The 18926-nt window shown below is 38.8% G+C and overlaps 1 protein-coding gene across 3 annotated transcripts in view; it reads right to left on the bottom strand.

Annotated features, from left to right (window-relative positions):
* Positions 1-6091: 6091 nt before the first annotated feature.
* Positions 6092-18926, bottom strand: part of TBC1D22A (TBC1 domain family member 22A) — a 233223-nt gene continuing 220388 nt past the window's right edge. The window contains exon 13 of one of the 3 annotated variants that reach the window (XM_088141643.1): positions 6092-6652. In XM_088141643.1, coding sequence (XP_087997769.1) covers positions 6611-6652 — 42 coding nt within the window. In that variant the 3' untranslated portion in view covers positions 6092-6610. Of the gene's footprint in view, positions 6653-7939; positions 8165-17541; positions 17658-18926 lie in introns of those variants that run through there. The other 2 variants (XM_088141641.1, XM_088141642.1) reach the window with 2 other exon arrangements.

Below are 18926 nucleotides of genomic sequence, written 5' to 3'. Positions count from 1 at the left end.
GTGCAAAAGTGAGCTTCATTAACCAATTTCATACGTAATCAATTTGGAAATAAGCTGGAGCTTTGAAGCCCAGCGGGCTAGCACCTAAGTACTCACTATTACATGATGGCAAGTGAGTTATTGAAAGGATTGCAGCAATAATTACTTCATTCATGATTGTGAGGAGAAACATAGAAAAGGAGTTTCCACTGGTCAAGGTCACAGGCTGAGGATCTAGCCTCTGCAATCAATAATGAAATAGCAGCCAGCATAAATTCATCATTTTCACACAGATAGAATCTGTGCAATCACAGAGGTAGAGCAGTAGGAATATTTGACATATACATATCATTTGTTTAGCTTTGCTACAGGTTTTGCCCTTCCTTTATGAGGACTAGCAGGGAAGGCGCTGGACTTTCTGGTCCAAGAGACCCAGGTTGATAAAAGTTGGAATCTGGCAAGCTGGAGATTAATCAGTCAATATTATATCTTACTTTGGCACATAGTTATACATAATGAATAAAATACATATGTGGAGCTTTGCAAGACCCCATAATACAACAATCAGGCATGAAACTGATGGTTTTAAGATGTGACTCCATACTACATTATTAGATGGATGAATAGGGCTGGACAAGGTTTGAAGGAAATTGTCAGCTCAACTAGCCTTCCATCAAATAATCCTACCTAACCCTCTATCAAAGCAGAGATGAGGAAGTCCTGTCCAAGTGGGACCATGTTGGCCAACCATCTATGGTAGGTCCATCCTTCTGGCATCATCAAACACCCAGTGATGAGAGGCTACAAAGCATATCACTTCACAAGAACAAGTCAGTGCTTATTGGTGTCATACCAAGCCTAACACTCCAAAAGAGCAAGTAGAAAAATAACTTAATTTTTTTTTAAATTGGAGTAGGACACCTTATGTATTGGTTCTGCATAACTTTTTTTGTCGGACAATTTGAAGATTTCTGTGCTATCCTTTCTATCACTCCTTAAAGAAATACAAAGGGAATATTTTAAAAATGCTGTGGTGAAATCCTTGAAAGTAACTAGAATACACAGGACCACTGTATTCTGAAGGATCTACCATCTCTGTTGTGTTTATTTCAATCTGACCCAATGTTAATAACTACAGGCATTTTGATAGTTTCTCACTATAGCCTATGGACAAAGGTTGTCTTTTTTTCCCCCAAATCAAATCTCACAGTACAATGAATAAAATCAGCTAGCTGTCAAATTGTAAACCTAAATGAAATCTTTTCTACTTCAAATCTCATGTCTCCAATTCAGATCAAATCATGGCTTATTTACCCTGGTTTATCAATTGTAATCTGTCACAAAATGAAAAACTTTTAGAATATCTATCACAATTTTCATAAGTATTAGAAAACCATAGGGAGCATAATCCAGTGAAAAACTAGAGCCTGATTGTGCTTGGACTGCCTATCCAAAAGTGAGATGGGGACATGTAGAATCCAGGTTAAATTGCCACAATTTTTACCAGCTACAGTCTCATAAAAATGGATTTAGCTGTTGTGGTGGGACAGCCAAATGGGCATGCCTGAACTATCCACCAAGTCAGCTCTGGAAAGTAGCACAAACTGGGTCCTGGGAAAACAGGGAACCAAGCATCCTTTAACCACTGCATAACCAAGGGAAGGTTTAGATTGGATGATTCTTGCTGGTCAGACAGCATCTCAGCTGAGGACTTTGGTTATTAAGCAGATTAGAAAACAAACATGTAAATATCCTCTTTAATGTAATTCTTGACAGCAGAGAGCCATGAAACTGTTTTCAGTTTCCACCTACCAAGGGATGGATGGATGGATGGATGGATGGATGGATGGATGGATGGATGGATGGATGGATGGATGACATCCTCTGTTTTCCATATGACATTTGAAAGAAGTGTGGGAACATTACATTGCATGTATAAAATAATAGTTTCTCCAGCAAACTCTGAAACAAGCAACACTACACTGAGGTTGTAAACTGCTTAATACTCTTTGGGAAGTGGGCAGAGGAGGGACACACATTGTATTTTGATCACTAGAAAGATTTTAGAAATGAAATGCTTTAATGTATTAAGCAGAAGGAACAGATTAGCCTAACAGCATTGCAAAGGTGCTAATGTTCCTTTAAATTAAACTTCCAGTTGTAAAAATGTTACCACAATCTTTAATGGTGCTAGCTTGAGGGAAGCTTGCATTCAGAGGAACAAAGAGGTTGAAGCTCCAGATACAGGCATAGTTTAGCATCTCTCGTATTCCTTTTCTTCTACAAAGACTCCCATTTAAAAAATAGATAATAATTGCATCTTAAGCACAGCCAATGGTTTAGTGTAAACCCAAATGACTGCTCTCTAAAACTTGGCAGAATTGTAATTGCATTGCATCTTTCAAATGAAGAGATTGAATGCACTCATCCTTAACCCAGGACTTGATTCTGAAGAAATGTCTATGCTGATGTGCATTACGGAGGGAGATTGGATGAAGGAGGAAACATTCTTAATATTTTCTCTGCCCTGCTGAACCTAACTGCCAGAAACTATTGGCTGCTAAGGATTGTTTAGGGAACAGGAGTGGTGAGGAAATAGCAATATTGATATTTGGAGAAAACATGCTTCGGTTTGAGGTTTCCCTTTCTTATCTGCCTCAAAACCTTCAGATGGTGTGAGCTAGAAGCCTAAATAAATTATGCTTTGGCAGTATGGAGTTAGATTATAGGATGCTGACCATTTTTTGTGATCAACAATAATAGAAACAGCCAGGAGGAATCAGAATGGGTGATGAAGTTTGTGCTGTTGTGTGTCAGAAGAGTTAGAGGCACTAGAAAGGGGGAGAGATGGCCTCTGGAGAATTGTCACTGGATAAGCAGGCAGTGCTCAGATGGGAAGAATCGCTCCTGGCCACAACTTCAGACTTTCACCTCTGCATTAATGCCCTGTCATGCCTAAACAGATGGAAGCAAGACTGAAGAAGGATGGGTGGGAAACATTTTCATAGACTCTTAATATGCTGTATAAAAAGCAGAGAGCCATTTTGGTGTAGTGGTTAAAAGTCCTGCACTGAGAAGCAGGAGACTGTAAGTTCTAGTCCTGCCTTAGGCATGAAGCCATCTAGATAAATTTGGGCCAGTCACTTTCAGCCCTAGGAACAAGGCAATGGCAAGCCACTTCCGAAAATGTTGTCGAAAAAAACTGCAAGGACTTATTCAGACAGTCGCCAGGATCTCCTTCTCTTTGTGCACCTTCTTTGGAATGGAACAAGAAGACCACTGGGGACCTCTTCTCCTCTTTTGAGTGGGGAAGACATGGGACAGGCCTTGGGACTTTGGTAACCATCTCTACCTCTCCCAACCTAGTCATCATTCAAGCCCTAGCAATGCTACAATATTTCAGCAGTGGACTGAGAACACTAACCCATGCATATATATGCATCCATCTAGGAGGTTACAGCTGTATTTTAATAGATTTAAAACCAATTTAAAACCAATGGAGAGTTAGTTGCAATAAAGCAAAAGCACTATAGCATCTCCGTAAACTTGAGGAAATGACACTCAGAGATACTAATGGCACCACATTATGCATTTTTAATCAAATACAGTCCCCATGGAATTCAGTTGGACTTACTCCCAGATAATTGTGCAGGAGATAATTGCAATCCCTCCACAGCTAATTATGTTCTAAATATCCAACAGGTAAATATCAGAATTAATGTAAACAGCTTTGAATTATCTTGCATTTTTCAATCCACATTTGCTCACTGTAGGTGAACATTTATTATTGCCATGGAGATCTAACATAAGAGTCACAGCAATCTACAAAAATCATTCTTTTCTCAGTTAATCAGTGCATACCATTAGTAGCTTTAGCCAAGAAACTCTATACGTAGCATAAGGCATGTCTGTCTATTTTTAAGGTGTCTCTGTAAGAGGCATAGGAGCTTCATTCAAGATTCTTTCAGTGACAGCTAGAGAAAATAAGCAAAGTCTGAACATAGTAGAGTGTTGTATTTGCTGCCCAGTAAAATCTTATAGCTTCTAGTTCTTTATACAACTAAGATTTATAGTATCTATTCTCACCATGCAGAATCCCAAGATAATGTTAATAGATGGCTAGTTTCACAAATAAATCCCTCAGGAAAACAAGAGAAATATCTATTTCAGATGAATTGTTCAGAACTAAATCCACATCCCAATTGGTATACAGTATTTAGGCTTAAAATGCCCAGATTTAAGAATGCAGAGGCATTTCTCTTGATTCCCAGCTAAAAGAAACACCAAGAAAGAAAAGAGACCCATGGGCCTCTGAGGTTGTAGATATTATAGGGCTGAAATTCTCTTTTCTTCCAAGGTATGGTATTGCTTTGTGTAAAGCAAAACAGCATTTTTTTCAGGGGTTTTGCAGGCTTGTGAAATCCATGTGGAAAAGGCCTTCAAGAATTTCAAGGAATCATCACAATTGTAGTCATTATTGGAGGGGCCCCAAAATAGGCACATACAAGAAGGGCCCTCACTTGTATAAGAAGACAAAAATTCAACCTGTGAAAACCATTAGGAACTAAGGATAGTTTCTTATGTGCCGATGTGAATTTTGCTGGCTTCTGAAAAACATAGGAAGCTTCTTTATACCAGATAAGGCCATTGATTTATCTTGATCAGGATTGTTTCAGCAGGTCTCTCCCAATTTAGCCTTCCTAGTCTTTCTACCACAGAAACCATTGTCCTTAACATTACCCCCTGGTAGTTAGGACTGATGGGGGCTGTAGGATGGAACAGATGGGGTTACTTTCAAATTCATGAGCCAAGTACTATGGAATTCCAAAGACCCAGAAAATCAACAGTCACTGCTAAGGCTTCACACCAGGAATGAACCATGGAAAAAGAACAAACCAGCACAGAATTTCTAGATATTATAGCTTCATTCTATATTTAGTTCATTTTGCATGCCCCAAGTGCATCATTATTGCGACTTCTAAACAGATGGCTCTCGCAAAAGCATCTGTCTTAGTATTTGCTCAAAACAAAGAGATAAAAGAAAAAAGAGGACTAGCCAAATTCATGGTGGAGATGGATAGTTAATATTCACTGTTAATTCAAAGTCCAGTTTAAACATATGTGAATGAACTTATTGTGACCTTAAACTTTCCAGAAGGATAGGTCTTTACTGGAGGACAGAAGACCAAGTTTATTTATTATGCTTGTACACTTCCACAGTGAAATGACCCTCAGCAGCTTACAGGTTATATAAACAAAAATTAAAATATCCATGGAGGGGTTAAAACATTCATAAAAATGATAACAATGACCATATAAATTGAAATAAATTAATAAACAAAGTATCCGTGTCAGCCCCCACATAGAAACATAAGGAAAAAAAAACGACAAGAATGAAGAATGAAACTATGCTTGCTGAGACCCTGGAATTAGACTTTAGACAGACATGGTATTGCAATTCTCATATTCTTCTGCCCACCAGATTTAGAATACTTTAAAATAAATATTTTGGAAATTCCCAATGAAAGAATAATAACCGTTCAAGTCCATAAAGATTAGCCCAGAATTTATAATCTGAGTTAAATATTGTTTTTATGATCCAGAAAATTAGCTTAATGTAATTAGCATAAGTGACAGATTAGTGATAGGTGTCCGTTGTAAATTGGCCAACAAGCTTTAAATAGTGTAATCAACTACATGCAACACCTATAAAAAGGGGGGGGGGGCTTTGATCATCCAGTTGCAGCCACCTTCTTGACTTCTTTGATGCTTCTCCCACTGATGCCCCTAATTAAATAGCTAGTCAACTACATGTTGTTGTTGTTTTTTCAGTACAAAACTTCACTGGGTTCAACATGTAAACTTTACAGGAATCTTTAAACAATTGTTCTCCTTCTTTTAGGAAGGTAGTATCAGTGACTGAGATGTATCTCTTTCCCTGGTTAGAGACTGGCAAGGCACACCAGCACCTTTTCCAACTATAATTAGGGATGGCAAGTAACTTGTGCAAATGTTTGTCTAGTCCCTATTACCATCAATGCTCTTGCTCCTTAATTTGATCTAAGTCTTAGTCTTGGATCTGGACACCTACCTACTTATGGCACACAGACGGCCAGAAAGACTACTTGTTCTTTTTACCTACAGGCTCAGACACATACAAGCAAATGCAGATTTACTACTGTTGTTCAATCTCTTAACCGAAAGCTCTGCTCATCCACATGTCTGCATAACTGTGCATACCTACCCAACTCAAAGCCTAACTGGTCAAACTAAATTTGAGCTGCAGAAGAAACCAGGCAAGATGCTCATCATTCAAGGTACCTCATTTTATGGGATGACTTCAAAGGATTACCAGTTTCATAGTTTGTTTGTTTTTTTAAATACTAACAAGGTTGGAGCAGGCCATCAAAGTCTGACCAATACTGCTTTTGTACTTTTCTCTTATGTCCTGTTACTTGTCCACCAGAGTGCCATTTCATCATCCAGTTCACATGGAAACTTACTTTTTAAACCATTTTTGTTGTGAGAACCTCTCCTATCTACTTGTGTGTTCTCTGAAGTTGTCATCCTCGTTGTGCTGTGTGAGCTGAAATCTTCCTGAGCAAGCCATTCTGTCTTTTTTGGCCTGCCTTCAGTGAGTCTCCCACATGTCATTTTTCATTTGTGTCCATTCCTGCAAATATATAGTATAAAAGTTCGTGTTTATCACTTTATCATAGCATTACATAATGCTAGTGACAATATACTGATACATGGTTCATTAATGTTGTTATTTATTTATGTATTACATTTGTATGCTTCTAAATCTATTCATACTCATGGTGGTTTACAGAAGCAAAAGTTAAAGAATTCACAGTACAATATAACAATATAAAGTAATAAAATATCCATGGTAAGAATATAAACAATACAAAGTCCTTGGTAAACAGTATCACACTAACAACATCCACAGTGACTATAATCAACACAATATCCACAATAACACTCTAATATCATAGTTAAATGAATAAACAATAATCAACTGTCCCATAAGAATATTAGACATAACAATAAAAATCTTATAAATACATGATGATACTCCACAATCAGAAGTCCTCTGGAATAGTTCAATCTTTGTTGCATTTGGGAAGCCCAATGACATCTAACCTGATATCCAAATGATTAATATATTTTGAAAAACCAGTGTCATGGGGCATGTACTCTAACTTAGCCAGCTGCCTCCTTTCAACAAATACTTCATCTCGCAAATACTTTAGCCGTGGTAAGGCATAGTTTGTCCCAACATAAGGTTCCAACCATCTTTAAAGGCAAGTTGTAGAGTACATTACAAGTCCAAATGAAATTTCATTTGTGTGGATGCCTGAGGCAAAGGCCATATTGCCCAGGTAAGGTTACAGATCGTATACCAGCCTAATCTAGTAATATGCTCCAGCGCCATGCTCGGGCAATCAGGAACATGTCCCTTTGACTGATCTCAACCAGACTGGGTTGGGCACTCACCCTCCACCACATATTTGATGTAACTGTCTACAGTGAGACAGTCCACATACGGTAGATAAAACTATACTGTGGGTCATACAGGTAGCTGTAGGCATGCTGACTTTCCTTCTGCAGACATTACAAAAGTGACCCTGGTGGATGTTCATGAGATGGTACAAAATGCTTGACTGGGACTTAAGAGAATTTCCAAATCAAATCCAAGGAGAAATTCAACTATATCTTTAGTTCTTTGGCAAAGTTGGACCCCAATTTAAATAGTTACAAACCTCCGTTCAGAACTGTACTTTCCCCATACCCACAGAACCTCTCTCTTGCCTGGATTTAGCTAAACTTGCATGAAGACATCCAACTTTTTTTTTCAAAGCAGTAGATGGAATTGAGATGTGTAAGGATAGCCGCATTCAACGCTGAATAAAAACCTCGTGAGACACAGGCTCAGATGAAAGTTACTTTACTCGGGTGTAATGCGTAACGTTTACAGACAAAGCCAGAGTTGGCTTGGCACGTTCCTTACAGTGTTTATATGGGATTTCCCCCCTTGACCCCGCAGTACCCCTGGCTTCTGCCTCTGCCCATACAGTATTTGGGTTGCCCTTCCATCGTCGAGCTCCCCCTTCCTTCTTCTAGTGGCAGATTCAGCCTGCTTCCTTTGTCTCATAATCGCCATGCTCGTGGAGCTTTTCTTCTGTGGGTAAAACCAGAGGTTTTTAATTGGTTGTTGATCGTTGCTGGGTTGCCATTGCCTGGGGTGTTTGGGGAAGCCAGCTGTGTTACAAGGTATCTGTTTCCCCTTTGTCCTCGCCCCAGGTTGATTGCCACTACCTGCGGCAATTGACTTGCGGTTGCCTGTTTACCTTTCCTGGCCGCCTATGCCTGAGGTGGTGAAACTGACTAGTGGCGGTGAAACTGAAACAGTGCCGCTGCTTGGCCATACTGGGCTGAATCTGACAACATGGAAGTGAAGGTGCTCTGTATAGAAATGACACCATAGCCTAAATCTCCAGATAACTTCCAGTTAAAAAGCTGTTGATTCATTCACAGAGAGCCATATTCTATGCTTGTGTGTTGGGATTTTAGGGTTTCGTTAAAGATTTAAGAGGTGTCCTCAGAGTACTCGATCAATTGCATCTCCTAAAAGATTTGCACAGTGGCTTCAAAGATGACCCGTTCCATCTGTGCATGACTACAGGTGCAGACAATGCTTCTACTAGGGCTAGTCGTGAAGAGGTGCAGAGCCTGAGACCATCTTCAAAGTGTTTTTCCAAATAACTAACATTTGTGACTGCTTTCATGTGTTGGAGAGAGAGATATTTTGCCCTTCCTAGCTCACTTTGTAAAGCATCTCTTTTGAATGTTCTAAAGAACTCTAAAAATACCCCCACAAACATACCCCCAGCTGCACACATGCAGAGTGATTGTGTAACAGTAAAAAAGAATGGCATTACATTCCAAAATGATTATGGATTTACCTGCTGTGCTATTTCTTTTCTGTTTTTATTGTTCAGTGCTTTATTTAGGTCTGGAGTGGGGGATCCACAGCTTGCAACTGCTATCAACATTTAGTCTAATGCCAGCTAGCCCTTATCCCTTCTTCATATGGGACTGCTGAGTGCCAGAGAATGAAAGAGAGAGATGGATGACCCACAGGGAGAGAAGACAGCAAAATAGCAGAGAAAGAGGATGTGATAGGGGATAAGGATGGATTCCTTTGCAGTCTTGCCAAGCCATAGATCTTTCCACTTTAGTTTCTGCCTTCGCTCACTGTTGACTAGGACCCTTTGAACAGCTCTTCCCATGGGTCAATTCTCTTTTATAAGTAAAAAAGTTCACCACAAAATTCACAGAGAGCAGAGAAAGAGTAAGACCTAGGAAATGATGTGAACAATAGGGATTAAAAAGCAAAGTGAAGAAAATAGAACATTTCATAAAAAGAAAAGCAGTTCTGACCATATGTAGCAGTAATCACCATCAGTCAATGAGCACCATTCACAGAAAGGGTATTGCACAACACGGAAAGGGTTATAATTTCATTGGAGACCACCTTGATAATAAGTCATTTGACCTGTTCATGTTACAAGTAGTGAAACAGATGATTAGTGCCACAGGAGATTGAGTTAATAGACTCCATCTGGGAGAAACATGATATAAAACCAAATCAGCAACTCAGAAGGGGAATAGGACAAGGAAGCTAAAGATGCTAATAGCTGAGACTGTAAGGGCAAGAAAAGACATTTAGGGAATAGGACAGGACTGCAATCTAAATTATTTTTAAAAAATATTTTGGAAATATTACAGACTGCCCATACAAAGAAAGCTTGAAGGACAAGCTTGATGTTTGTTCTCATTATGCAAAAAATACTTTTTAGTCATTCCTCCATGGTCCTAACGTAGGCAACCTGGTGTCTCCTAGACGTTTTGGGCTTCAATGCTCATCTGTCTTATCCAGCTTCACTAATGGCAAGGGATTTGGGGAGTTATAGTCCAAAAACAGCTGGAGGACTCTATGTTGCCTATTGCACATATTCTGCATTTCTAAGACAATCCCAAACAATTGACTTGCTGCTGCTTATATTGGTAGTACTAATAAAGTAACACAAATCATTGCCAAAGGGAAAGAAAGAGGACATCTGTTCTTCATGTTGTCTCTTCAAAAGTCATTTTTGCCATTTTGGTGTCTGGGATGGCTACACTAACAAAGCTGACACTGTGAAAAAAAAACAGACTGAGTTCACTTGCATGCCTGTCATGATGGAAAATCAGAGGAAAGGAAAGCCTTCACAAAGGCTACAGTCACATATGTTTCCTGTATGTCAGAAGGATTAGGAAATATTCGTAATATTTTATTTATTATCCTTTTGTCAGATACATATATGGGTAAAATGACACATAGGCATCTAAAGGCTGATATTTAGGCATTTACTCTATAACTGATGAACAGTTAACATGTCAAACAAGTTCACTGTAGAGTTTGCTTGCCAATTTCCCATTAGAGAAAAAATCTGGACAGCTCTGATTCAGATATCATGGTCACCAATCCATATGAAAACCTTGTGAAGCACATCTTGTAATTTTGATTCATTATTGGGGTTAGGGTGGAAACTACAGCTTGCTTAAAGCCATCTGGAGGATTCATTGCTCATGTAAGATTTGAACTACATATGTCCACTTCCAACTACATATTCCTAACCGTAACACCAGATGCACCATGTATTAAAGCCTTACATAAACCCCATGATAAAACAAAAGTTTAGCTTCCTTGAATCAAGCGCAACTCTTAATTTCACAGATATGGCAACAGTATAGAAGTGGATTGTTGTTCCCTCCTTCCATTTTTCTTTTTAACTTTTCAACCTAGGAAAGTAAATTCTAGGATTTTATGGTCTCCCATCCAAATAATAATAAGGTCCAACTCTGTACAGCTTTCTGAGATCATGATATATTAGCTAGGTGCTGCTACCTAGGTGAGTTACCACTTCACATATTATTTTGTGTGATCATTCCACAATCAAGAATCAAGAGAAATTTATGTGGATATTTTTTAAAAATCCCATCACAAATAATTATAATCAATCATCCCAGTCAGCTACTAGGGTGGTGAGCAGCTGAAAAAGATACTTTCTAGTCTGAGATAAGCAGAGACCAGAAATTAACTTTTGGATAATTTAAACAGAAGGATCTTCTCTCCCCCTCCCCCAAACTTTGATGATAACCGCATTTCTTTGCACATTTCCTAGAAGCCAACTGCTTGCAAACTCTTAAAACCAATTGCACAGAGATGACAGAGAAACAATTTCAAATCTCAGGGGCTAGCAAAGCAATGTAAGCGATTTATACCAGTATTTCCAACAAACCATTGCAAGTTACTATTTTTACCAAGGCCAAAGCACTAGTCTTGCATTTAGCAAAGTACAGCGACTGTGATCTTTTCACAGCTGAGCTGCTGGTTCATTATTCTAAAGGAGATCTACAAGGCTTCTTCTTTTAGCGTGCTCTATATTCTTATTTCATTTCTTTTGGCTGGCTTTACCTATGTTCTTTGGTGTATATTTCTGGAGCAGGAGGGAGATCCCAAGAGATGAAAACCTATTGTAGCCTCCTCTTCTCTGATAAGAAAAATATTGTGTGTGAAGTATCCACGGATTACTTTATTCTGCACAAAATATCCCATTATGGCTGGGCTAAGCCCATCTTCCAAGTGTGCGTAATATTAAATTAGATTAATACATACCCTGAAGGAACAGTAATTTCAAAAGAGATAGCTATATTATTGCTTGGAAATTAGATGACGAAAAGGAGCACATATCCCTAGGGTGCGCCCAAACACAGAGACCATTCAAGCTGGAGGCAGCAAACTCTATCTACACTTTGTCTGAATTATCTTGTCAACAGGAAAATATTGTCTCTCTAATGTAAGCTAACTTAATCAACTTGATCTGAAGCTGCTCAGTCTCGGGCTAAATGTTTGGAACTTTATTTCCTCAAGTTCTGGGCTTCCATCTGCTGCTCAATTTCATTATCTGAAAAAATTTAGCATGCAGACATACACAGAGAGGAGGCCACCCATGTATTTCCAATTCAATGCCGATTTCTGGTAAAAGGTAGAAGGAGAATTACTTGAAGATTTTCTTTTTAGACAAGGGGAGTTGGGATTTGAATTGGGAACAAAGTGGTGGTCTAAAGCTCTTTCCCCACAAGGCATATTAGGGATAAAGTGAAATAGATGGAATGCGCTGGAATGAGATCTGTGCAAGCAAATACAATTATTAAGTTTAGGTCTCACTTGGATGGTATGGAGTACTGAGTGCTTACTGCACATACATTTTTAATTGAGTCATCATCCAAAAGAGCTCTAGATAACCTTTTAGAGTCCTTCCGTTTCTTTGTAAAAGTGTTTAGAGACATAGCTGGAGATGCCATTATATCATTCACTGTCATGGATATTTTTGTTTGTTAGATTTATACCCTATCTTTTCTTCAGCAGCTTAAGGTGACTTACATGGGAATCTCTCTTCATTTTATCCCTTCATCAACTGTACTGTGAGTTACACTGAGTTGAAGAAGAGTGACTGTCTGAAAGTCACACCAGGGACATCTGTGTAAGGTTTGCCCCGTTCGACAGAGAAACTCCGTGACACGTGTGGTTCACAAAAGAGGTTTACTCATGCGTAACGTAGCAGTCACAAGCAAAGCCAGGACTGGCTTGGTACATTTACATTACTCCTTTATAGTTGTCTCAATCCCCCCGCAGGCCCCGTTGCTAGGTTACATATTACAAATTAGATTGCAGATTGCCCTCTGTAATCCCCCGCTTCTACTGGAATGGCAGGTTCAGCCCAGTTCTCTTGTTTCTTTGATTGTTGTTGCCTGTGGTGGTCGTTGCCTTCGTTGGGGCTTGCGCCCAGCCAGGAGCATCCCCTCGCGCGCTGATCTCTTCCTCAATTCCGCGGCTCTCTCCTTTGTCTATAGCGCCCGCGGCCCTCTGGCGTTAACACAAGGCATCCGCTCCAGATTAGTGAAGTGGCGCCAGGTGGCCCATTCATTAGCTTCTGCACTCGCGCTCGAGTGGTGAAATTGACTAAAGCGCGGCTGGGCAAGTTCCTAGGCATGCAGTGCCAGGTGAACCTGACAATCTGCACATTCAAAGGGGTGGGAGTTTGATTGTGCCCACCATCTCAACTTTTTTGACCTCCCCTCTGGACACTCCTAAGTTATCCAGTGAATTTCCACAGCCGAGGATAGATCTGAACATGAGCCTTTCCAGCCCTAGGCCAACACTTTAACCATTATCCAAACTGGCTGGTTGTACCACAAATGGCAGACATATCTCTGTTGATCCCACATATTCAGTAGGGAATACAAATGGAAGTAAAAGAGAAGACCCTATTGGTAGTACAAAAACATACGTATGATTTTCAAATTCTAGAACTTAATCTGAAAAAGTTATCAACTTATGCCTACAGCTACAACCTGGACTCATGTCCAAATTAACTTTTTAACTCAAAGATGTATGGGAAAATAATCCATTTACTTTAGATTTTTTATGGATAAAATTGAAGGGGTGGGTTGCCATTACTATCAGGAAACATGCACACAGAAGGCAACTAAATGGGATGACCTTCACATCTAGTTCTTTGATAGTTCTTGGAAGATAATGTTAAGAATGCAATTTCCTACCCAACTATTGCAAACATTTTTCTTCCAGAAAATTATCCAGGACTGCCATGTCAATGATGTCTGTCCCACACTTTGGATGCATATCATCTTCAGTGTACTTGAAATATTACTCAGATTATGACAAACTGCCACATCAAATACACCGAGCTTCCTGTTGAGGACTCATTCTGATATTTTCAAGGCATAGCGAGAAGCAGAAAAGTGTCAAGGAGATATTGTAGCTTTGCAATGTTTATTTTAGGATCTCATTACAAATCTGCTTTAATATCTGTGTGTGTTGACTAAATGTCACCAGAAATTACACAAGTCCTGCATCTTGCAAAAGCTTCTATTATAATTTCCAATACATCTATAACAAGATGCAAGATAGGAGAATGTCTTTTAAAGAATGGATTTTATGAGCTATTCTGCAACCTTGAAAAATAATTGTGTGCTACTAACTTGATAACAGGTGCAGCTATATTCTATTAAGCAAGCCTAAACTGCTATTCCAGTTGTTATTAATAAGTCATGGAATCATTGATTTGAAGGAAACATAGAGATCACCTCAGTGTAGGATCCACTAAACCATCTATGACAGATGACCATCCACTACAAATCTTCTAGTGAAGAAAAACTCACCCCATCATGTTGCAGCTGCTTCTTCTGACTGACAGCTCATGCAGTCAGGAAGTCCAAAGAAACTTAAGGATACTGATGCATTAATAACATTAACTGATGTGTTAATAACATGAAATGGAGACACATTACATTTTTCCCTCTGTTAGTTTGCAGTATAGCCCAGATATACTGTGTCATATATTGCTAATTATTGATTAAAATGTTAACTAAAAGAAGACTTCAGTCCTTAAGACAGTGTTGTCCAAATTTGGCCACTTTAAGATGTGTGGACTTCAACTCCCAGAATTCCCCAGTCAGCCATGCTGGCTGGGGAATTCTGGGAATTGAAGTCCACTCATCTTAAAGTGGCCAAATTTGGACAACACTGCCTTAAGGGCTTAACAAAGACGTGAATCTGGTGATCATTACTGCTGGAAAATTAGACACCCTAAAAGGATGGGGGGGGGGAAAGGCTGGTACACAATAGATGAACTAAGCAAAATACTGTATTTACACAAAGACGACTGAATTCCTATTACCCGGAAAGTTATTGATTACATGTCATATGAAAAGAACGAATGAGGGAAAATGACTACAGATGAGTCAGTTGTTCAGATTTGCCTTTTGAGAAAGGTTTGATTTATTGCTTGGGAAAAAAGAGGAAAGAAATATGCCAAGAATTCCATTTTCATAATAGTGTAACAGTAACATCAAGTGGTCATTTCAAATCATGCAAAATCTAACATGCTGTTATTTCAAATAGATCGATCTGGGTAATAACACTGAGTAATTTTAAACTATAGCACATTCCTATATTCTTTTCAGATGCTATCGCACATTTCCCTATTTCTTATGTATTAAAAAAAACAAAACAAAACAATTCACCATACCTTCTAAAATAAGCCTTCTTGTATTGGCCTGAACTGCTATTCACTAACTTAATTTTGAAAAGTTTAACTATATCAACAAGACACAGTCAAGAGAAACTAGGATGGAATCAAGCAACAACAACACAAAATCTTATTAATCAAATGAGATACCACTGAGAAAACAACAGACCACTTGAATGCTTCAAATATCCATCTGGGGATGTTCTAGAGATGAATTGGATTTTTCAGTGATCCTCATGATATGACTGCTTGTGTAATTCAAGTTGCTAACTTTTCTTAACTTTGAGGGTCTTTTTTGGTCCCAAAGGTTTATGAGAGAATAATGTTGATGGAATTTATGAAGTGCAAGTCTATTAAAAAGGTCATGTGGTTGCAAAGATGGGAATAGAGCGGGTGAGCACTTGGCCCACAGCCCTGCTCTCAGTCCAACAGCTGCTGTGGCTGCTGTTGCCTTATCATTAATATTCTCAAATGTGAATGTTCACATTCCTTGCAAACTAAGCCTTCAGAATGTCACCAGCTTCATTAAAAGTAATCCTAAACCGCCTGCAAAGTAGCAAGGAGATTTAAAGCCCTCAGAGTCAAAACTTTGAGGATAATAACCCATCTAAGGTGAATGAATATTTATTCCTCTACCTCTATATCTCACCATCCCAAAACTTTTTATATTGGCCTCCATGGACCTTAAATGCATCTGCTATGGATCTTACACAACTGCCACCATAGGAGTTTTGTTCCAGGCACAAGAAACGTATCCCCAGAAATGCAAAGGAATTTTATCTTCATTTGCTTGACAGTTAAAATTGCACTACTACAAACTATTAATTAAGAAGGAATGTAAAAACACATCTGTGTTATATGAGCATCCCTCCTCTTTCTAAAAAGGAAAGGTAGACATGAGACAATGAAATACCACATGTTGGTATTTAAAGCTCAAGTAACCTTCTGCTTCTTCTTACTCCTGAGTAAGATCATTAGACTAAATGGACTTTGTGAATCAGGTAATTCCTTAGGAAGTTTCTGAGCTAAGTTCCCATTTGTTAATACTTTTAAAGAATCTAATGCATTGAGCTGGATGGAGAAGTAGCTGCTCTTCTAGTGTCTTCTTATCCTCTCTGTTGTGGGGAAACAGTGTCCTACACAGAGATTTATCTGCAGAATCTAATGGTTTCATCAGAATGATTAAACAAGCATCATATCATTGCAATATGAGCTCCACCCCTTGCACATATATATGGGTGTCTACAGGGAACACTAATCAGGAGAAATGCATTGAAATGCAAAGGAGATGACTTACATACTTGCATCCATCTCATGACCCAATACTGAGTTGCATTCTTTATGCTATGGTGCCATGATGCACGTGACATTTTGATGTCATCACAGCTTGCTATGAACACCAATGCCTGAGAACAAAATTAAAGTGATGCAACCTTTCCGCAATGAGTAAATCCTGTCCAGAGGTTTAACTATACCTAAGTGTAAGATGAGCTGCCCTTTGGTAATATGTAAAAGTGAGGCATTCAGTGAATGCAGAGAGCATCTGATGCATGATTCTAAAAAAATATGCAGCTGCTTTAAAGAGTTGCAGACAGAGTTATATTCTTGTTCCCGTGTGCTTCAAAGCACTTTTTTGGAATCATACCCGAAGTGCTACATAGCTCTAGGAGCTACCAATTCAGTGCACATTTGGCTGGGAATAAGTTTGACTTAGGTCAAGGGGAATGACATTGAGTAAATGTGCATTGATTAGAACAAGTCAACCTGATTAGAATTGGTTTTCAGCCAGTATGTTCAGGATTGCAGCCTTAGGGTCTGTTTAAATAGAGAATTAAAGAAACATCCATTCCTTTCTTAACTACTTGTGGTTCACCTGCTGATATCATCAAGCAGAGGCAGATGCCTGCAGTTTGAATCAGATATTAAAAACTACTAAAGTCACCCCTAGAAATGGTCCAATTATGGTATTCCAGAGAAGAGTCAAAATATGCAAGATGGTGCGTGCAGTGTCACAATCAAGGCCCCTGCCCTTCACTCAGGATCTACAGCTGGTGTCCTTCAGAATTTAACAACAGACCAAGGCTTCACAGCCTCTGCCTCTTTAGATTTATTGTCATGCTACATTATCATTCTCCCAGAATTAGTGTCAATTCATACTGATGGCATCAAGCTTCAAGCTCCACATTCTCTACCACTGTTTTCATGCCAATGTTAATCAACCCAGATAACAAGCTAGGATAAGCCATTTCTCCCAGCACTGTTTCCCGAGCTGCAGTGGAATGAGATAGTGGTAGTGGATGCGCTATAGTGTCAATGACATAATCTGTCATGGCCATTGTTGACAATGGTGGCACAATGCATACTCTGCTACCATTGCACTCAGTCAGGTGGCACTTACCAACTTATCATTGCTCTCCCAATCCTAATGGATGGCCATCAAGCATGTATCAACAGGAGTCTTTCAGCACTACCTTCTAAGATCACTGCCAAATGATGGGTATCATGGAGAGCAACCTGCAAAATAGCAACTAGTGAGCAATAATCTGAACTTTCCCCCTGCCAAGCAAAAATATTTTGACTTTCAGCCTTCCTTACAGCCTTCTTGTAAGTGCTTTTAAGAAAATAGTTTTGAGAATAGTTTTTAACCTTAATGTTAAGCAGCCATCTCAAAAATGTTATGAATAAGCTCCATGTTCAGGTCTTTCATAAATGACTTTGACAATAATAAAAAAAAATTGCTTCCCTGGCAGAATTAATTCCAAATAATTTAATTAGAAATTAGATCTTTCCAAGCAGCACTGACCTTCAAACCGTTCGACTCTGCTACTTCCTGACAAAATCTTAGCGTTGGGTAAGGAAAAGCTTTTGCTGAACTTTTATGGGTCTCATGATGTCCCACAGAACCTATTCTAATATAATTAATTTCTTAATTGACAGCCTGTAATTGATACCTGCCTGTATCCTATGATCTGAAGGTTTTCTTCAGGAAGGGACAGGAACAGAACTACTCCAAGACTAAGTTTAAAATGTAACAATAATCAGATGTAACTCAAGATATAACCCATTAAAATATGGTTCCCCTTTGGTTTGATGTCTCAGCTTTCTGCTGAGATTATCCAAATGAATCCAAAAGCTAAATGTATTTTTCTTTATTAATTAATTTGTTTAAACCACCCAGCAACCAAAACTCTCTAGGTAGTTTACAATAAAACACACTTAAAAAAAAAGTTTAAATAAAAACATATACAATAAAATGCAAAACAAAAACACCATATAAGCCAGGCAGCTGTAAGTCAGTCATTCAAAGACTAAAACAAAGATTAAAATGCGGTTTAAAAAGCTGGGAAAATAGAAAGGTCCTCACCTGGCACTGAAACAAGGCTAGTGCAAGTTGCCAGTCAAGCATCTCTGGGGAGGGAATTGCACAGAGAACCACCACAGAAAAAGCTCTTCCCCCTTGATGTATTGATATTAATCCATTTAACAAGCCAAAAAGGATCAAGAGATGATTTTTAGTGGTTCTAGTTTAACACTACGTTGTTAATTTACTGAACTTGAATTGAAAAATAAGCCGAAAATAATTCATTTTCTGTAAGATGCCATTGTTTTCTCTAGATGCACTATCTATATGTACGAAAGGACTTGTCAGAAGTGAGATTTCTGAAGGGGCCTACTGAAATCATGTAGCCATATATATATATGTATTCATATATATTTCATCCCACTTCAAGCTGATGATGAATTCTACTGGAGGTGGGGGAGCAAAAGCCTAAATGAATGTAT

This window comes from Python bivittatus, unplaced genomic scaffold (assembly GCF_059951505.1).
Source record: "Python bivittatus isolate LINGU-HERP-01145 unplaced genomic scaffold, Pbiv_v1 ctg000330_np1212, whole genome shotgun sequence".
Taxonomy (NCBI): Eukaryota; Metazoa; Chordata; class Lepidosauria; order Squamata; family Pythonidae; genus Python; species Python bivittatus.
Note: the sequence above shows the minus strand (reverse complement) of the source record. Positions and strands in the feature narration are given on the sequence as shown.